The sequence below is a fragment of the Eimeria necatrix genome, genomic scaffold (assembly GCF_000499385.1).
Source record: "Eimeria necatrix Houghton genomic scaffold, Enh_scaff24, whole genome shotgun sequence".
In the NCBI taxonomy this organism is placed as follows: Eukaryota; Apicomplexa; class Conoidasida; order Eucoccidiorida; family Eimeriidae; genus Eimeria; species Eimeria necatrix.
Genome location: NW_013655200.1, coordinates 156,400 through 176,933, shown reverse-complemented (window position 1 = coordinate 176,933; position 20,534 = coordinate 156,400). Strand labels below are relative to the sequence as shown.

General features: G+C 50.1%; 6 protein-coding genes across 6 annotated transcripts; 3 read left to right on the top strand and 3 right to left on the bottom strand.

Annotated features, from left to right (window-relative positions):
• Window positions 1-181: 181 nt before the first annotated feature.
• On the top strand, window positions 182-1,893 carry ENH_00034370 (hypothetical protein, conserved; the record flags this gene model as incomplete). Its single annotated transcript, XM_013584980.1, has 3 exons — window positions 182-532; window positions 653-1,471; window positions 1,603-1,893. 3 exons carry the CDS (start codon window positions 182-184, stop codon window positions 1,891-1,893), a joined length of 1,461 nt encoding a protein of 486 aa, XP_013440434.1.
• Window positions 1,894-3,037: 1,144 nt separating this feature from the next.
• Window positions 3,038-3,384, bottom strand: ENH_00034360 (hypothetical protein, conserved; the record flags this gene model as incomplete). The annotated part of the gene is made up of 2 exons (XM_013584979.1): window positions 3,038-3,124; window positions 3,226-3,384. 2 exons carry the CDS (start codon window positions 3,382-3,384, stop codon window positions 3,038-3,040), a joined length of 246 nt encoding a protein of 81 aa, XP_013440433.1.
• Window positions 3,385-3,567: 183 nt separating this feature from the next.
• ENH_00034350 (hypothetical protein, conserved) lies at window positions 3,568-5,004 on the bottom strand (the record flags this gene model as incomplete). Its single annotated transcript, XM_013584978.1, has 3 exons — window positions 3,568-3,907; window positions 4,016-4,124; window positions 4,437-5,004. The coding sequence occupies 3 exons, from the start codon at window positions 5,002-5,004 to the stop codon at window positions 3,568-3,570; spliced, it is 1,017 nt and encodes a 338-aa protein (XP_013440432.1).
• Window positions 5,005-6,253: 1,249 nt separating this feature from the next.
• On the top strand, window positions 6,254-8,137 carry ENH_00034340 (RNA binding motif-containing protein, putative; the record flags this gene model as incomplete). The annotated part of the gene is made up of 5 exons (XM_013584977.1): window positions 6,254-6,393; window positions 6,587-6,710; window positions 6,878-6,918; window positions 7,117-7,431; window positions 8,059-8,137. 5 exons carry the CDS (start codon window positions 6,254-6,256, stop codon window positions 8,135-8,137), a joined length of 699 nt encoding a protein of 232 aa, XP_013440431.1.
• A 1,204-nt stretch (window positions 8,138-9,341) lies between these two features.
• ENH_00034330 (ULK kinase, putative) lies at window positions 9,342-11,460 on the bottom strand (the record flags this gene model as incomplete). The annotated part of the gene is made up of 8 exons (XM_013584976.1): window positions 9,342-9,416; window positions 9,577-9,658; window positions 9,833-9,914; window positions 10,074-10,200; window positions 10,314-10,419; window positions 10,532-10,599; window positions 10,723-10,797; window positions 10,984-11,460. The coding sequence occupies 8 exons, from the start codon at window positions 11,458-11,460 to the stop codon at window positions 9,342-9,344; spliced, it is 1,092 nt and encodes a 363-aa protein (XP_013440430.1).
• A 2,847-nt stretch (window positions 11,461-14,307) lies between these two features.
• Window positions 14,308-16,489, top strand: ENH_00034320 (alcohol dehydrogenase class III, putative; the record flags this gene model as incomplete). Its single annotated transcript, XM_013584975.1, has 8 exons — window positions 14,308-14,388; window positions 14,540-14,674; window positions 14,847-15,034; window positions 15,153-15,222; window positions 15,456-15,547; window positions 15,763-15,944; window positions 16,064-16,163; window positions 16,342-16,489. The coding sequence occupies 8 exons, from the start codon at window positions 14,308-14,310 to the stop codon at window positions 16,487-16,489; spliced, it is 996 nt and encodes a 331-aa protein (XP_013440429.1).
• Window positions 16,490-20,534: the final 4,045 nt, after the last annotated feature.

Genomic DNA, 20,534 nt, shown 5'->3' with positions numbered 1-20,534 from the left:
AGGAAGAGTTCTATCCTGAATGATGCCGCTGGCGAAAAGTCTCCCATCCATCAATCGACGCTACGTGAGCCCTGGCATCGTCTGCGTGGGGGCACAGGCAACAACTACACAAGTTACAGCCGGCATCACCGTGATATGTGTCATTTATTAAGTGGGGTGATGCCATAGCTGCTGCGCTTCAATGGCGTTACTGCCGCCGGCATCAGCAGCCGCCGGGGGCTGTTCACGTTCCTTAACAGAGATACCAACTGCGTTTACAAAGAGATTCGCAACTGGGTCGTTAATATGTGGCTTGTCGAAAATGAAGTTTGGGACCTCTTCGGTGGTCTTGCCGCTTCGTGGCTTGACGCCTATGGGGAGCCCTCTGTGTCAGATGCATAGCCGTGGAGACGTGGCTGCTACAACAGCTTGTCGCAGTTTCGCTCGTATGCGTAGGACGCGGCAGCAGGAGCCACTTGTCCCGAGTGATAGGAATTCCACGGAAGATGCAGGCGCTGATGATACGCTGACAGTTGTACAGCGAGTCCTGGCGGTAGGGGAGCACTAAGCCTCATGGTAGACCAGCAAACCTTACTGGGAACCCGTAAGTTATGTGTGACTTCCTCCAGAAGCAGACCGAGGCATGGCGTGGCTGCGTGCGAGACTGCTGCAGGCAGCACAAGGCCTAGCTACACCACGTGGCAGCGCCTTCTGGGCGTTACAGCGAGAGCAAGTGCTAAAGTTGCTGGAGAAGGGGCAGCTTTCGCTGTCCACTGCTTCCCTGCTAGTTGCAGCTTTCTCAAGGGCGGGCGAACTGACGCCGCCAGTAGCCACTGCAGTGGCCCGAAAACTAGGTAAGGCATTCCGAGCTGCCGCGCGAGGAGGCGCTGCTCCCCTGCTGCTGGAGGAGAAGCAAGTTCCCCAAGAAGAGGCTTTGTCGGAAGCCGATGAAGCGGACTTTCGAGTCCATTTCTCAGATGCTGCGACAGTTTTCCTTGCCATGAAAGAAGCAAACTTGCTGACTGACCGCTCCGTGGAAACTGCAGCTCAAGCACTGCTGCAGGAGTTGTTGAACTGCGTGCAGCCCCAGTGGGCCGTTATGACCTTCAGTCAGCTGCGCCGGCTGCTGCTGCTGTTGGGGGCCACAGCAGAGCCTTTGGGCCTTAGCGCAGTAACAGCACAGGAGCTGCTAACAGTGACAAAGAAGCAGCTGAGGAAAATGCAGAAAAGTCGCCAACTGGTCGAGGAGAGACGCTTCGGGGAAAGTATTGCATTGCTTTGGCCCTTAGCAGCCATTTCGGACGCCCTAAAACTGCCGCTTCCGGATAAAATAAGTCACCAAGCAGCAGCTGGCTTCTCTGCATGGAACAGCACAGAAGATGCCATGGAGTTGCTAAGAAGAGATAGAGACATAGTGTTGCATCTTTTGAAAGACCATCTTTACCGCGCGATTTCATCTCGGCTGCCCTGCAGTCCCTTCGACCTCGCGCTTGTCAGTCTACTGCTGCAGCTGCTGCCGTTGCTGCCGAGCTGGCTGCAATGTGCTGTCTTCTCTTGTAGAGGTCCGTCACGTGAAGTGTTACTGTGAACGCAGTGGGTCAGTGTCAACACGTGTGTGCTCAGGGCTTTGTTGGCTTAGACCGACTGGGCCAGCAAATAAGTGCAGAGTACGTATTGGCCGCCTTCTCTGCAGCAGCCGGAGCGGCGACTGCTGAGCAACTTTGTCGTCTAGGGAGGGACATCCTGTTGACAGGAGCCCGCCAAAAAGCTCTGTGGGATGCATTCGCCGTTGCGGCGGATGCTGCTCTCCGGCAACTGCAGCAACAAGATGTAGGTGAACAGCGAGGCAGTATACCCGAGTTTGTCGAAGCAGAATTGCGTCAGTTGCTACACTTTTCTGGCCGAACGAATTAGCCATTCTGCACCTACTTCCGGTTTTTCTCGGCAGTACTGTCAACCATTTTACCTGCGTGCATTTACCGGAGAATAATTTATCTGGAGAGTAATTTATCTTTCCCAGCCATATGCCATTCAACGGAAATTGATTTGGCGCTCATAGCACGTAGTTGATGTTTTGTTGACAAGTATACACTTAGGGCATATATATCAATCGCTCGCTCCTGCGCGCATGGCCTAGAGCACGGGTTTAAGAGGTTTGAAGGAGCCAAAAATCCAGGTTACTTTCTACGTGACAGCGCGCTCCAGCTATGTTGCAAAGCTAAGAGAATACAAGTTGGCAACGACCACCTTGCAGTAGCCCTTATAAGCATCAGCTACTACTGGAGCACCAGAAAGCCAAGAAAACCCGTATAATCCTGATTCTTTGTGGCACACCCTTGAAGAGTGATCAGCCATTTTGTGTCGCTATCTAAATATAAAAGTAGGGGCAAGTGACAGGATGCTACCCCAACGTGAATTTAACGTCGCTGGAAGTTTCTGTGTCCACAGCCCATAGAGCATTAATGAATTTGCTCGACGTTCAGTGAACACTTTAAAAGGTAGGAGTTACACCGTACCCTACAAGTTAACATTTCGAAATGTGCGCCGCCGTCAGCAGACAGTCTACGAGCTGGTTTCCCTAAGCCCGATGTCGCAAGCTGCTCTCTGTTTTGTTCGATTCAGCTGCCAAAAATGTTAGCGATATGGAGCTTGACTTTTGGTTCTGTTCTCTGTATCTTTCATTTCATGGGACAGTGGAAACACCACTGCTAAAGGATTTTCGATTATAGCAGGCAGTTGCAAGCAATGACCGTTTTCCAGTTTTCCTTTCAACGGGCATTTTCTATTCTTGCTGCTATCTGCCTGCGTATTCTTGAGTTGGCACTGTCACGCGTGCTGCGATGATTCCGCAGCAGTGAGAGGCCTGTTTCTACTGAATGACAGCGTTGGCTTCTCCTAGAGAGAAGGCTTGCCTTTGAGCCCTTGAGATCATCATGAATCCCTTTAGATCAAAGAGAAGTAAACTTCCCTTGCAATGGAGGCACCAGCCACAGTCATTCTGAGTCTGCGATACTCACTGCTGAGAGGCCGATTCCGTGCTCCAACATGCTGGTTCATTTTAGACGATTCGCTCGCTCTTCAACGCATCTTTTAATGTTTTCGACGTGGCATATGGATTGCTGAAGAGAGATGCCGCTATTTGGTTCTGAAGGCACAGACATTTCTTCGAGCTAAATGGGAGAATCTCTAGACACCTACTCTAAACGGCAAACCTTTTCTGTGCAAATGCAGCCATTGTATGCCTACTTGCATGTCCTCAAGGTGAAGAATTTTGCCTTTCCAAGCCTCCTTCAGGTGCGATATCAGCCCAGCATTGCAGAGGATGCCAAGTTTATTTCCGCCTGGGTTGGCGCATGACTGCACCTCTGGAAAAGCATACATCAATGCTCGAGGCACGAACTCCATGTTGCATTGTTTATGATGGGCCAACGGCGCCAAAACCACCAAAAAATCTTTAGAATAGCTCTCAGTGCAAAAACCCAAAGCCTTGGTTTGCGTTGCATCACTCCTAAAAAAGATGCTTAACGTACTCGTCAGATTGACAGACGAACGGACGCTTTCAATTTCGCCTTCCAACTCATGCAGTGCCTAAGAAAGAGCAAAAGAACCTGGAAGACCTTGGAAGTTAGGAAATTTATCTTCTGGAGATGTGTCATGACTCCACAAAGAGGCTTTCCTTCCTACCTTTTCGTACTCGCGCCGGAAGGAAATGATAGCCAATCCGAGAGCGTCACGCTGAGCAGCCACCATCACAGCAGTTGACGGAATGCCTGAGCTATAATGCTGCTGCATGGATGCACTCTGAACAGGTGCAGGTGGAAGCAATGAATAGAGCAAGCAAGCGTTAAAACTCTCAAGACTAACTTGCCAGCGCGGTAGTTTGGCATCTGACAGTAGGGAAATTAGCTCGTAGAACAAGTCTCTGTGCCTGCACAAGCATTCGCGAGAAGTAATTTTGATGCTCAATATTTACCATTCCTTAGCAGAACTCTATGAATATTATGGACTCCTTATTTTATCAGTACAGACTACGTACTTCTCAGAAAGTTGCATGTAACTTTTTATCCACTCTTCTTTCTCATCACGTATCGCGCCCGCCCGCGAACCCGCGAGCTCCTCAGTTGGTGGCAGGTCCCTTGTTTCGTCTGTATTTGCAGCCACAAGTCTTGCCAAACCAATTGAATTGGGCGTGGGCCGCCTGCTGGTGCCGGACTGTGGCATGCAAGATTGTGATGCTTCCAAGGGCACGAGGCATGATGCCCTCACTAGATCCATTCTGCCAGTGCTGACTAATTGCCCTGAGCGCTGATTTGTCTTGAAGTGCGGAATGTGTATACCTATAACATGTTCCTGGTCTTCAACTATAACACTTCGTACATATTCGTGACCTCTAAGCAAACTATGAGATGACTCGAATGCTTTATCTGAATAGTGCTGCCACAGATCTTTAAACTCACCATTGTTTATTTCTTGTGACTGGCCACCAACACTGCAACTCGCATTTCCACAGTTGGTAGGACTAGCAGGAGCTTGAGGCTCCTCAAGGCTCTGATGCGATTTCGTTGATGATGCACTGTGTTCAAGTGGCTTTTCCTGGGATAACAGCGGAGCTTGTGGCTCCATATTGTCAACACAAGCAGAGTTGCAAGAGAGCTCCTGTACGGCGGAGCATGCGTCTTGGGGAGAGCTTTCTGCCGGCTGTATGCCAGCAGTAGCCTGCCCTGCTCGTGCTGACTGAATGCGTGATAAGCATGATCTCGAGATGGAGGCAACAAATTCGCAGGCCACTGCATTGGCACATATAGGTTTCTGCTCTTTGCCGGAGTTGTGAAGAAGGCCACTGCCTTCAAGCAGTTTCTTCGTTCCAGCCTGGGCTGAGAGTAGGCGCTCTAACCCGCAGGCCGTACAGCGTCCAACATAAACGCGAGCAGCAGCTGCGGCCAAGTCACCAAACTGCACCTTGCGGGAACAACTGCGAGGGGCTGAAAGGGGCGACGGTGTGCATGGATTGTCCCGCGTCATCATCAACGTCGCCTCAGCCAGTAGAGAGAACTACGTAATAACGAAGAAGGTGAGTGTGCCAGCAGGCAAAGGCTCACAGTTAGTCTACCGTTTTTCTACGACAGAATTTCTGTCAGTGTGATAATCTGAGACACCAAGATATATAGGCTAAGCTACTAAAGTTGTCCATGAAGTCAAATAGGCGAACAGAACTCTACAGGACGGCTGTGAAGCCTGCCAACAGTACATACGCAAAGCGCAGGCCCCCAACCATTCCCTGATGCAATTTCGCTTTGGCTCTTCCGCGAAAAAAGAGCTACGCGTAGCGCGAGCGACCCTCAAGTTTGAGATGAGAAAACCTTCCAGAGTGGCAAACCCGCAAGACCGCCGTGGGCCCAAGCCAGCTTTTGCAGAGCTTTCTGCATATGTTGTGCGAAAAAACAATCGTGCTGCCCAGAATAGGGCCACGCTTTTAGTTGCTCGAGGGTACCAAAGATCCCAAGCCTACTTACTTAACTGGGCCGTGCATTCAAGGTCGGCGTAAGTATCAAGGTCGGCGTAAGTATGGGCTGCGGACATCCCACCCAGCTGTTGTCTCTTTCTAAGCCGTGACAGCACCTGTAAACGCTGGGCAACTAACTATGAATTGCTGATCATTATTTAGCGCATTAGTTTCTAGCTCTTCCGTATCTCGGCATGCAATGCGGTGGGCGCCATCCATAGACTATGAAGCTGGCAGTACATCCCATTGGCTCTCTTGGCTTAGCCCTACCTCAGAAATATTCATCAGATATTGTGCAAGTTCCTAAAAGCGCAGTGAAAGTGTCCGTGCCAGGCCCAGCATCCACGGGTGCATGTGTTGCTGCACCATCAGCCACTACCTTGGGTACCCCAGGTTGCATGTGACCTGAGGAGAGTCTTCACCAATAACGAGGGACAGAGGGGCAAGTGTACTTTTTTTTGAAGCTATGCGCACTTAAATTCAAACTTGGCGGCCACGCCTTGAAAGCGTTGTATTCTGTCGCGCGCAACGGTGTATGAGTGGCGTAGAGGCTACTGGGACGGCATGATTTTTTCCCGGCCCTCTTGGGAGTCTCCCCAGGATTTCTTCAAGCACCACCCACCAAAATCATTTTCATAAAGGGATTTACAGGACCCGAGAAGTGGAGGGAGCTGAGGAAACTAGAGCTGTAACTTGCAGGCTCGTCGTCGACGTGGTGGCCGGTGTCGCAACAGGTAGATCTGTCGTCACGCTTTTCCCGCTTTTTGCACCATGGCAAATCGCGGCTGCTCTCTCCTTCTGCGCAATTTGCGCTATGAAACAACTCCTGAAAAAGTCCGCGAAATCTTTGAGAGGATTGGGCGTGTTAAGGATGTATATTTGCCTATTGACCATACTACGAGGGAGCCCCGGTACGCCTTGACCCTCCTGACCCTCCTCTTCACCAGTGATACTTTTGATGCGCATGGAAGCGTAGCATCTGCAGATCCATCACAAAAAAGCAGCGCCGTGTCAATTGCCTTGCGTCTCTGCACTTCTCTGAGTGTCTGCAGTGAATTATGGGTCTCTGGCGTGTCCGCTTTTTGGTTCTTTTGCATGCCGCAGAGGTTTTGGTTTCGTGGAATACTTTGACGAGAAGGATGCCCAAGATGCCGTGCGCGAGTTCGACAGATACGTCCTAGATGGCAATGAACTCTCGGTGATAATTGCGCAAGACAGGCGGAAGTCGGTGAGCGAACACGGCCTATATGGCGCTGCTTGCTTGCCCCTGCCAACACTGAGTCACCCCTTTTCCGTATCCCTACACATGTATATCAGTGACTAGGCCAGAAGTTCGCAGTCCTTGCCTGCCACTAAGCATTTGCTTGTGTAGTCTCAATTGCGCGTCTCCTGCAGCCCCACACAATGAGGAAAATACTTGCCGAGCGTCAGAACGGGTGCGTCCTTGACATTTGAGTGGACACAGCTTCGATAGGACGGGACTGGGTCTTGCAATGACTTCCCCCACCAAAAAGATTCGCCCCTCTTTGTGCCTTGGGCCCCTCCCTGAGCCATTATGTGTGACTCTGGCTGCAACTGTTGCTGGTCTTGGAAATTTTTATATTGCCAACTAGTGCGCGTGCTTGGCGGTGCAGCAGGTACTACAGGGGAAGCCCCCCGATGGGCCGTGGGCCCCCAGGGCGCGACGGGTACGGAGGTAGCCGCTATGATGGCCGGCAAGGGCGGTATGAACGAGACCGCCAAATGTATGACGGAGGCTATCGAGGGAACGGCGACTCTTACGGGAGGCGAGGCCGCGACGGCTACGACGACGGCTACGGAGGGCCAGAAGACCGGCGACGAGAGTATAAGGGCATGGAGGACGAGAGACGCCCCCGCGCGGGCCGCAGCAGGAGCCGGTCGCGGCCTTACGATGGCTACCGCGGCGACCGTTACCGCTATCCGCCAGAGTGAGCGAGCTAGTGGGCATGCGCGAGAAATGAATTGCCTGCCTGAAACAACCAATGACTAATTTAACTAGAACGCGGCGTCGGAAGTAAACGCTGTCGTGACACTCCAGTCCCACCGTGCTGAGGCGAACGCGTCAAGTGCGAAATGAAAGAGAAATGTGCAATGCCAAGCCAAAGGCGCCTCTCTGAAAGCCACCCAAGGAATGAGAGAAATGGTGCTGATCAATCCAGAGGCTTAAAGCGTATTAATAGGCTGGCAGAGAAGCAGTGACCAAGAGCGGCGCGGTCGAAGCCGTCTGCTGGAAATGAGCGGTATCACATCCAGGCGCGAGGCACTCTGTAGAAGAGCACTGCAGTGGCTGGCCAAGAGAGCCCCAGGGTCGCGAGAAGACAAGTAGATGGCGTGACAGACGTAACCCACATCACTTCGCTGTAATGATTGCTTTGTTGGTCTTTCGGGAAGACTGACACTTAAGGATACACGTGTGCGGATGATGGTCCATGCGTGCATGTCATGGTATGTTGCCTCCTTGGCAGTCACGTGCCTCGAGCCTCGTTCTGTTTGTTTTGCGCTCCACAGTGACACAATGTGCTTATGATGAGGGACGCATGCGTACTGTGCCACAGGGACGCCCGCCCCCCGCGTTATCACGACAGGGAACGCGAAGACGACTACGCGAGACGGCCTCCTTCGGGGTCGCGCTAGAGGGAAAACGTACAGAAAGATGCTCCGGTGCCTTGTCGGAAGCTTAGAATGCAGTGGGACTGCACGCCACATACTGGTCGTCTTCCTGATCCGATGTGACTGCTGGCCCCGCTCACCAAGCTTGACGCCAAACGTATACGTTGGCCAGCAGGAGACCGCCAAGCCCAGCATCTTCGTTGCCGCTGCGCTCCTGCCTGGCATTGTGCGTAGCTAGCTTTGTTGTTGGTGCGTGCTCTGGATGCGTGTACAATTTAATGGTTTATGCTTTGCTTTTTGGAAACATTGCTGTGCAATTCTCGGAATTGTCTTGGTGCTCAAGTGCACTGCACTGCACTGCTCTAAATGACTCCATGAATCCGCATGGTGGATTTTTGATGGGCTGCATGTCACAAGCGCGGTTTTCAGGTGATATCAGCCACCTATGTGCTACCAAAGATGCGAAATTCTGAACGACGTAGCGCGTGAGGCGATGCCCCATTAGCTGAGTACTGAGTCAGAGGAATTTGTTGCACCTCACAAGCAGGCAAAAGACAAGAAGCTCTATGATCGTCAACAAAAGAGAGCAGCGTCGCCAGGCACCGCTGCGCGGAGGCCACCGCCCCAGATACCCGCAGAGTATCTGCTGGCAGGAAAAACCAAGGTTTACCGACGACGTGTGCGGCAGACGGAACAGGAGTGGGTTGCGTAGAAGGGATTGGCGCCCACAATCATGCTGTTTTATTTTACTAGGCGCCTGCCTGCCTGTACATTGCGCAGCAACCCATGACCAACCCGTCATACAGAAACCACTCACGCGACCGAAGCACACCTGCTGACACGCCAAGGACATGTACCGGTGCTTCTTGACTCCCACACATTGTCAAGATACCTCAACCACCGCGCCGTGAATGGGTGCGTTTTACTGCAGCGGAGGCATTATGGTCCAGTGTAGTTTGACGGGCAGGCGGGAATACGTAGTCGTGGAGCAAAGATAGTCTTCCCCTCCCTGGGCCATGATCTCCCAGCACATCAGTAATGTCAGACCCCAAAAAAATAGTAACTCCGCCACCACTTTAGTTGTCGGAGGTTAGCAGTCGCCCACGTTTGGGCGCCTGCCTTTGCACACAATACTTCACAAGGAAACAGCCACATATGCCGAATGGGCAAATCAACTCTTCATTTCCAACGGACCGGTCATTGTCTCCCCGCAAACACTAATTGCCCCTTATCCTGAGTCGAACTCTCCGTTCTGGTTCCGGCTACTGCCGTCGATGCCGTCTGCCAGTTGATGGCGACTATGCTGAGGCGCACAGTCATATTAACAGAATCCCCACACGTGTTTTAGCAAATAGTACGTGCACGTGGCGTCCTTAAGACGCAGGCACGGGAACTCGTAAGTCCCTGGGCATACGCTTCGGCACAGCACAGCGGTCAGCAGCTGTAACTGTCAGCAGCGGCACCTGTCTGGGGGCCTTGTCAATCTTAAAATTCTTTTTTGTGGATGCCTGACTACCCTGGTGTTCGCAATCAACAGAGAGCCGTCTGCACAGCAAGCGAAACAGTTCAAAGAACACAGGAAGGGTAACCAGGCTGACCCAGGATTCATGGCTGTAGTTGCAGTATCTTCAGGCTGTCTGGCACCTAATCCTCACATTTGTCTGCTAGCCTGGCGCTAGCAAAAGACGGCAAACTACACAACTATAACAGGCAACTCACCGGGCTAGCTCCAGCTTATCCTTGCCAATCACGGACATCGCTTTGTCCGGTGATGGCTGTGATATCCACGGATGCGCCAAGGCTGCAAGGACACCATTACTCACACGCATCCCGTAAAATACACCAGCACGCGACAGATTTGAGGAGAATGTAACAATGGTCAGAACTATGAACAGCAAGAAACATGGTCGTTCGCCGGCTCCGCGAAGGTCTACCTGAAAGATGTAGACTCCAGCCTCACCTTGTGCTGCAGTGAGTCGCGTCTTTTCGTTTCTGTCCAACAAGCGGCTCAGGAAATCAATCGCAGCATCCGTCAAAAATGGACAAGCAGCTCGCGACCAGTTGAGCTGCTTGTTTTGCACCTCCCTCTGCACGAAACAGGCATCCTTTCGGTGAGCGCAAAGAGCTGAACTGGCTGAAATAATATGCAATACACCTCTGCAGCGAAAAGTGATTTTGTCAAACGGAGCTGCGAGCTTACTGCAATAGCACTGGCCTTGCTTCCTTCAAACGGATATCTTCCGAAAAGCATCAAGTATATCATTACTCCAAACGCCCACATATCCGCCCCTTGGTCGTAGCGTTTGCTGTAGGCATAACCGCTCATACGCTCTTCATGTAGTTAAGTCTTTCAAAATTAACAAACTTGATAAGCACTGCCTAACTGATAAGGAGCGCTGTAGTTTGCAGGTTAGCTACCTAATCAGTTCAGGAGATATGTAGTGTGGACTTCCGCAGAGGTCCGTTAGGTATCCGCACTCCGGTAACTGTGGCAACAAACGCAAATGGAAAGAAAGTTAAAAATTCATAGCAGGAATCCCGAACTTGCAGCCCAGACTGAGCACAAATAAGCCAGGGAAGCGTCAGCGCGCAGCAGAAACGCCGCTCACCCGTGCGGACATTCCAAAGTCAATAAGCTTGATGACAGAGTCGGGTCCCTTGTTCTTAAAAAGAAAATTCTCCGCCTAAAGTGTCAGAGATCGCAACACATGAGCAGCACAAAACTGAGAGGAGCTACTCTACTGCAGGGAAATTGCATACACTACAAATAACGGGGCAGCCGTGAAATCTGATCACCACCGCAATGGAACCTGACGGGAGCACCCAGTGGGCCCCTGCTGGTCACGGAAAGTTACATTTGGTCATCGTACCTTAACGTCGCGGTGGACAACGCCCTGACCGTGAAGGTAGGCGAGAGCTGATGCCATTTGTCTGCAAAGGGCTGACGCATCTTCTTCAGTAAATTGCCTGCGGCTGACAATCTGATGGAAGAGCTCGCCACCGTCGCACTTTTCAAGGATGGCATAAAAACAATGCTTGTCTTCAAAAAACTTTACAAACGCTACAATGTTCTCATGGTTCAATGATTTGAGAATGTCCACCTCCGAGCGTATCATAGCTTCGTTAGAAGGCCGGCCAGGAGTCATCTTATCCTTGCCACTCATACGCCGCTCCATCACTTTCACAGCATAGGCTTGGCCAGTTTCCCTGTCGATGCATTCTCGTACCTGGCCAAAGGAGCCGCAGCCTATGATGCGACCTATCTTGTAGTACCTGCGAATGTCATCAACTCCGCGTCGGTGGGCCGGGGTGGCAGCAATGCAGCCTGGGGAGCACGAGTTTCCCATTGATGCATCAGTGAAGACGCCGACTGACAGAAAATACTAATTGGCGGCATTCCGAACAGGCCCAAGCCCCTTGATGCCGAGGGGCGTGCCATACAGTGCCATACAGCGTATGAATGGAAGCTTCTCTACCAATTCGCCCGATGAACAGTCAATTTCCAAGCGTATTTGCCACAGAAACAAGTTGGTCCTTATTCTATGTCAGCTCGACGCTACGGCCCATTTGCCTAAACTGGGGCTGCGAGGTATGAGGTTGTGCCTCTTGCATTTCTCCCCGAAGGAAACTGCCCTACCAGGGAAGATTCGTTAAATGCAAATCATCATTAATTTGCAATTGTTTTTCTTTTTGTCAAAGGGAAAGGGCAGGAGAGGCTCTGTAGTGGAGCATGCAGCTGCGGGCGCCAGTGGCTCTGTGGCTTCGCTCATACAGGCCATGCGCAACGAAATTCGTAAGAACGGCAAGCGTAATCGACGCGGTTGTTTGCTTTTTCGAATCTTCTTTGATGCAAGCATTGTTCATACGCATACTTCGGGGAAGGACCGCTAGCAGACCATCCAGCCACTATCGAGTTGTTCTCCGCCAGTACCGGTGGCTGATTGCATTGTCTTCGGTTAGCCTACACCAGCCAGTATGTCATACTGGCCTCCTGTAGTTTTCATAAGCGCATCGTAGGAATATTTCAGGGTTTGCAAAGCCAGGGGAAGGGTGATAGCACTTTGGCTCTCCAAAGCGGACCCCTTAGGCAAGCTCTTGGGGCCTGTTCTGCGTCAAGGCTTCATGGGGATTCACAGGACCAAAGAAGCAGCTGAGAATATCTATCTGATGTTGGCATTTTTGTACTAATGAGCTAGGAGTGGCTAAGAGGCGCAGTAATGGGAAGCGAACACTGGCCGCTTGTAGTGGGGAGGAACAACGCGGCGCGGAATGTTTCACTCAAGTAACGCGTTTTTGACCAGTTTGCGCGTATTGTATATCCTGAATTATTCAAACTCTACCATATAGCATGAAAGTTTTGTACTCTTTGCTAATGCACTGCAGTGTAGAACTGCATGAGGGAGCTACAAGTCAGTAGGTGCGGCACAGACCGCGGAGGAATAATGACGAGTATGTTACGATAGTGGACTACCGAAGGCAAATGAAGAAAAACGCGAGACTAAGGAACAGCAGAAGTTGGTCTAGAATGTTCACTGAGGCAATGGAACAAGCGGGCTTGGGCTGTGCGGCGCGTTCCTCAGCACCAACTCCCGCGACGCATTCACTGAATGACACAGCAGACACTTCTTCATGCAGTATTTGAGCACGTCAACTCCCACGAAACATTCATTGAAGAGAAGAGCAGGCACTTTTTATGCAGCTCTTGAACACCTTCTGTTCAGATTGAGCCACCATATGATTTGTCCCGTTGTTCACTAGCACCTCAAACCGAAAAGCAACAAACAAAATAAAGCATGGACTAAAACTTTTGTTTTGCTCGAAGAGAAGGGGCAAGCTCCTCCAGGCGGTCAGAGACTGCTGCAGGCAGACAAAAGTCCAATGCCGGAATTTCGAAGGGCTAATGCGCCCAAAGAAGTACAAAAGTGGGGAGTCTGAGTGGTTTTACACTGCCATGAGGAATCCTTGGTTCCAAACTACACAACTTGTCCCCACCCATGCACATCGCTTCCTCGTTCGTGTTTGAACGCCTATACAGAGCAGTGACGACCCAGCAAGCCAGGGCTTGCTGGGTCGTGAAGCACTAGCGCACCCTTCGGCATGTACGGCCGTCAGTTCGCGTGCACACATCAGCTTTTCTAACTGGAATAAGCAGAAACAGCTTTTATAGTGTTTACTATCATCAAATTCAACCCGCCAAGGAGAACGCCCGGTCGCAACGGAGAATGGCCTGCTGCTGACCTTTCGGAGCTTCCCGCGGGTGCATAGAGGCTTTGGCGTTAAACAGATCAGATTTACTGAAAATAGATTTTAGTGTGGTGAGTGTATGCAGCGCTTGTGGATGGAATGTATTACTGTTTGTGGGGCGGGCAGGCGCCGTAGTTTTTTAACTGCCAGCGTGCATTCAAGTCTATTGAACGTAAACGGCTGCTACGCACTAGCCACAAATACATCAGCTTTTACCATGTATCATTTCAGCTAAAGCGAAGAAGAAAGCAAAATAGAGACTGCAGCGCAGCAGTTAAGCCGGCGAAATAAAGGGTAGGTGGCGAGAACACGACGACGGACACGCCGGGCCACTATGACAGCCTTTATAATTTGGCCAGCACTATGTTAGTGCAAAATTAATTTATACAAAACAAGAAACGCATTGGCTGGCTCGTACCAAAAGAAATCGACAGACAGAAAACTGGATGGAACTCTGGATGTTCACTGTACGCGGGGTTACTACCGTTACTAGCAGCGCAGCTCTCGTCTTGCGTTGCATGGCTGCTCCTCGGCGCTCTTGTCTTCGGATGAAACTCCTTACTGCAACATAGTGGGATAGATAATCATTTCTAGTCCACTCATTATGCTGAAATACACATTGCTGGGTAAGGCGTTAGGCTTGAACTGAAAATGAGTGACCTTCCACAAACGATCGTCTGCAAGGCGGCGGTTGTAATGGCTCCGGGCCAGCCATTTGAAGTAAGCGATCCCTGTGAAAGTGGAATTAATGCGAGAACAACACAGTCGGGCAAATTTTGGCAGATATTTCAGCTCTACAGACCGAATTATAGGCATTCCTCTCAGCGGTTGGGTACCACACGCTGCATTTTTTGGGAGCCGCTATGAAATTCACAAGGCACTGAACTACTGACGACCATATGGGACTAACGGACGCTGTGTAGCAATGTTGGTCTGCCCTGGTACAGATTATGGAGGTGAATGTAGCTCCTCCCAAGAAAGGCGAAGTCCGCATTAGAATTCTTTACGCGTGTCCATGCCACACTGATGAGGTGAGCGCTAGTGCACTTTCTGTTTTAAATTCACAGATTTATTGTAGCTTGCTTTTACGGGCAGGGGCTCTACGTTGTTTGCAACAGATGTCTCTTTGGTCTGGCTTAGCTGATCTCCTTTCCCCTACCCGAAAATGTGCTTTGAGTCCAGATCACTCAACGAGGCGCAGATCCCACTGGTGTGTACCCTTGCATTCTCGGTCATGAGTCATGTGGAGAGGTGGAATCTATCGGAGAAGGTGTGACTACCTGCAAGCCTGGAGATAAGGTTATTCCTCTCTGGGAGGTGAGCAGTTGCTGAGGTGCTCCACAGACCAGCAACAAAGTTTACAAGAATTACTAAGCCGTAGCCTTAATGTTACCAAGAAGTAACATCTTATCTGAGGCAAACACAGCAACACGGAACGTGCAGGTCGAAGTAACGAGTGTTGCTACTTTTGTGCCAAACAAACGTGCAGCCGCAGTGCTTCCCTGAGGACAGGAAGGCCAGAAAATGCAGAACGTGCCGCGGATACGAGTGCCACAGAACAAACATGTGTGGGAAGTTCCTCGAGGCTTTTGTGAAAGGTGTAATGCCACTCGACAATACTTCGCGCTTTACTACGAAGGATGGGCAGCCGATTCACCACTTCATGGGAACTTCCAGGTTAGCTACGCCACCATAATTTCAGAGCCACTGGACCTCTAAAAGCATCTATCGTGCAGTTGAACTCACATGAGGCTCATCGTGATTGCTCTTTCTGCTCTGTCCTTGAGGTGTCCAGTTTTTCGCAGTACACAGTCGTTCCCCAAGAATGTGTAGCCGTAATTCCTCCGGAAAGCCCCATGAGCCGTGTAAGTCTATCGGCTCTTGGCTGGCCGGAGGAAGTACACTAGCGACGAGGTGCTGTTGCTGTGTTTTTGATTACGCTATGCATCCGGCTAATGAGGCTTACCCAGCAAAATCTCTGTAGCTCATACAGTATGGAACCTAAGCTCTGACACCATGAAGTATGGAGCCCAAGATCTGAGGGCACAGATCTGCGGAGGAGCAAGATATCTCGTGTTTCTGCTCCTTTGTGTAACAGATGTCCCTTCTGGGATGTGGAGTGGCAACCGGCATGGGCGCTGCGATGAACACAGGAAAGGTCGAAAAAGGCTCAGCAGTTGCTGTTTTCGGGTAATTGCCCAAATTGAAATATTGCAAACGCGTTATTGCGCAACAGCCGTGCTTACAACACCTAGATCACGTGCAGCGTTCTGTTGGGGCGTAGAGCTGGTGAATGCTTAGTGCACAGAATGATCCGCCCTTTGATACCAATCCTGTGAAACAGCCCTTTCGCTTTCGAAGCGCTTCATGAATGAAACTAGACGCGTATGATATGCGGCGTGCAGGCTCGGATGCGTCGGACTGGCGTGCGTAGAGGGAGCGTATCTGTCTGGCGCCAAAGAGATAATATGTGTGGATATCAACGAGCATAAGCTGGAAGTCGCAAAGCAGTTTGGAGGAACCCATTTCCTCAACCCGAAAAAATACGACAAGCCCATCCAAGAGGTCATTATTGAGATGACAGACGGTGAGCTCAGCGTCTATATCAAACACAGAGAACCCAGGTAGCAAAGCCTCAAGACAATAATAGTTGAGACAAACTTTTCTGTGTAGTTGCATGGCATATGCGCGTCCGGCTCACTGCAGGCGGCGTAGACTATGCTTTTGAATGCACTGGCAACACAACTGTAATGCGCAATGCGGTAGAATCAACTTGCAAGGGATGGGGACTCGCAGTTATCGTTGGGTAAGGGCTCGCATTAATTATACAATCCTTACCATCTTTTTAATGCCATCTACAAGCTTTTAATTGAAGCTAGAGAACATGAATCAGGTGTAGAAGCAAAAATGCATTTTCAAACAAGCAAGCATAGACTGGGCAACAAAGGTGCTCTTCCACTGACTAGCCTTTTTGGGTGCTGTAGAATTGGCGAGGCCGGGAAGGAGATTAGCACAAGGCCGTACCATTTTATTGTGGGACGGCAACTCAAGGGCTCTGTCTTTGGTGGCTGGAGGTCGAGAGAGGATATACCAAAGCTTGCTCAGAGAGTTATCAGCGGAGAGCTCCAGTAAACATTGACACAAGCATTTTCACTGGTAGTCGCCAGTTCCCAGCGTCCAGCGCGAACGCTGAGGCACCCGTTGCTGTTGTTATTGTTGAGTCTATTGTCGGGCACTGACTTGCTGCTGTCGTGGGTCTTGATCGTGCTGCCTGTGTTAATGCCGTCATACAGCCACATACCGCCATTCTTGTTTCCTGCGTTACCCCTGCTATTTTGCTGACGAACTGTAGCGAGAGTGCGGCCCTTTGTTTTGTCGCCGTTGCTTCTATGCTCATCTAGTGAGCATCTTGCAATTCAGAATTTCCTGTGTATTTTGGCACCTTATGGAATGAATTGCTCTCCTCTGTAGGTTGGATAAGTACTGTACCCACAGCATGCACTTTACGCAGATCAACGAAGCTTTTGACTTGTTGAAGAAAACTGAATGCATCCGCTGTGTCATCTGCGTTCAAGAGGACTGCGATCTTCAAGAGGAGTATCCATGTAAGCAACGTAATGGTTCGCTATTAAAAAATGGAGCAACGTGAAGTCGTATACTTTCCGACCTCACAGTTGAATGCCGGTATGATATGCGCTTGCTTGCACAGGCTACGCATGCACTAAAAGAAGCGGGCAGTAGAGCTGATAAATTGAATAAAGACATAGCGGTACGCGGCGTCGCCTGTATATCTGGTAAATTTCCCCTCTTAGTGACAGCAAGGGCTCGCTAAGTGCAATTGAAGAGAAGTGGGGGAGCTCATGCCCCTTCTCACGAGACTACGTTGACGGGGAGCCGCTCAGTCTCTCTACTTCGTAGCCGCATCTCGACCTATTGTGGGTAGGCCTTACCAGGTTCTTTGAGACATTGAAAGTGGGCTACCATAAGGCTCCATCCACGAGCTCGACGATTAACGGAACACAAGGATGGTTTAATCGCCTACTCGACGCTTCGTACAGCATCCAGCTGGCACTTCAACACAGTACATTCTTGCCCTGGAGCTTCTTCCCTGCGATCTTCTCTAGTTCGCTGAGCCGTTGCTTGGTGTTACAGCCTGCTACCGCTTTTGTGCGTTGTGGCCTGGCTAGCTTCTGGAAAAGCGAAACTCCTAACCGCCGCACCGTAATTGGCCGCAGTGCACAAGCATGTAAATTACTGGCCTCCCGGACTGCTCGAAAATCGCGGAGCGGTAAGGGAAATTGTAAAGCAGAGAAGAAACCTATCGTGCAGTTGCAAGAGTAATCTCATGAAGGAGCACTAATGACAGCTACGCATTCATCTAAGGTGGTGCTTCAATAGCCAAACCATTCACCTAGAAAGATGTTTTCATATCCAGAAGGGTCAAATTAAGAGATGCGCTATTGTTCAATACATTGAATTACACAGATATGCCACATTTGGGCCGGCCACTGCCGGGTTTTTCACGATGGAACTCAGCCAATCGACGCTAGAGCGTCGTTTACATTCTGCTGATGAGAACGACAAAAATATGCCTCACGCAAGGCTACGTGCTGTATCCGCTGTATTCGACGGGAATAGCCATGCGTATTCATGCTTCCTTACAGCAACGCAGGCTACTTCAGACTGGCAGCTTGTGGCACTCCACTTTGCGCTGAAACTTTCTAGGAAAAAGTCAAAGATGCTTTGGGAACGTAGTCCCCCTCACAACGTTAAAACTGTGGCATCCGCGTAGCCGTTTCAGTAGGTGGATGATCTGTAATAGCAATAGTTTGTTTTCTCAATTGAAATTTCATACCTGCTGTAGATCTGACGAAAAACTTATTGGCAAAGCGCAGTGGGGCGATATACTTGGAATTATAATTTTTAAGGTGTTTACAGGTTGCGAAGACTATGATTCCCTTTGTATCAGCTCAGATTCGAAAAAAATTGTACATTCACGGGAATATCCAATCTTCTGGGGACCCTGCATCTCGAGAGAAGACTAGGTTTTGGGGATGCTAGTCGCCCTTAGGGCAGTGAAATGGCGTTGCTACTAAAAAGCAGCAGATAATTAGAGCTGCTTTGAAGTCTAGCATTATTCTCAGCGTGACGTAGAGAAAAGAGAAGGCCGCACTACACTACAAAATGGCACTATTTCAATGTTGCAGGGTGCAATAAGCCTAGGCTCATACGATTAGTGGTAGAGTAGCAGCACTAAGGTGCTGCTACTCTACCACTAATCGTCACATCGGCCGCAACATGTGTATTTGAAGGGGCCGAAGCTACCAGAGACTGACCAGTTGGCTCTCTAAGTCCATTGTGAGCAGTACATGGAGCGCATAATGGCTATCAAAAGCTATTGTTCCTTTACAAACGGACTTTCTAGTATTAGTTAGTGCACATTGCCAGCATAAGGCGCGTCCTGCAGTGTAATGAGTGGTGAGTAAAAATCGCACTAGCTAGAACGAAACTGCAGTGGTTAAGGACAGTAGAGTCCTAGGGGCCAAGGAGCCCGGCTACACAAGGGAAATGGTGCCTAAGATGGTTTGTTGAGTGGGCAAGTAGCAGCTTCTGACAAAAGTAATCATTGGCATGAGCAAATGGCACGATAAGTCCCTCGAGGGAAGGCACTTCGCTGTGTAGCGATGTACATTCGCAGCATATACGGTCGGCATCAGGAGTCCTGTGGCCTAAACCCGAGTAGTGGAAGATTTCAGAGCTGCAGAGTTCTTCAGTATAACGGGAGTCGTGGCCCAGGTGCTGAGCCTCCGTCACTCAACACCGGGCAACGAATAGGTAAAACGTACTGGAACTGTATTAGCTCCAAGCTGATATATTTTTCCTCTTGTTTAACAATTGCTTCATGCGGTAAGTTGTAGTTAAAGCTTCCAATGAGTTCTGGCAATCAGTACCACGTGACTTGAGTCCTGCGCGTTTCTAGCGCAGAACGCAAGTGCTACCACAGAAGCAATTTTACCTGGCAGCAGACAGAAATTGCGGGCCCGCTTCACACTAGTGTCGCCACATATATCAATAGCTAAAAACTGCCATAACAGTGAAACGCTAGGAGATACTTTGAAGTAACCTAACCGAGCAACTTTGAGTCTGTGGGCCACCGGCATGCCACTGGTGGACAAATTCAGCACGACACTATTTAGTCCACTTACTCGCTCACTCATTGAAACATTTTTCCCTTTGAAAGTAATGAATTTGTATTCTGAAGGTATTTGTAAGGCTCGTTTTCTTGACAGTGAACACGTCGGAACGCGTAGTGTCGATATCAGCTTACCTCGCTGTATTTGTAGTACTCGGCCCCTTAAGGATCGGCATGCATAATATTGCCTCTAAATAGCGCTATGTTGACACATTTGCATGCTTTATATACTGAACGGATGTTGAGACTACGAACATGAATTTGTTTACTCATTTCAAACCCAACTGTTTGCTGTCACATGCCAACAGTGGAGCCGAGGGCCTGCAGCCCGTATCCCTCCTGCTCTCTCCTACATTCCCAACAACCCTCACAGCCCACAACATTGGACAGTAGGGTTTTAAATTGCTCATTTTTGCTGGGAGGCGACTTGTGGAAGCAGGAAAGGCAAGCGTAGCGCGATACATAAGGCGGAAGGAGATGTGTTTCTCGAGTCCGCTGAAATGTAAATGCTGCGCGTAGCGCCAATCGCATTTTTGTGCAATTCTGTTTCTCCTGTCAACTTATCTAACGTTCTGGAAATCTGAAGAAGAAGGCCATGACCTCAGTCGAATCAATGCTTAACAGGCTCAAGGGTTGAAAAGCCTTCATAGGTTTGTTGTATTCGTTACTGTTGACCCCGAAAAAGAAATAAATGCGTTCCTCCCACACCATTTTTCAAGCCTCTCAGTTTACGCAGACGCACAAGGCCCGCAGCCAGAACTGGGCCACTTTTTTGCGAGCCTTTGCAGCACATTGGTGGTGCTAGTAGTGCCCTTAGTCGACGGGCAGCAGGCTATCAAGGCCGCATCACCACGTTATCTTGCTTGACGCTTCTCCTGCAATGATATCGAAATGTGTCAATGTATCACGATATATTCCTCGTCGCCGTTGCCCGGCTGAAGACCAACCGAGCAACTTCTCTGAACAGCGCAATGATGCGAAACA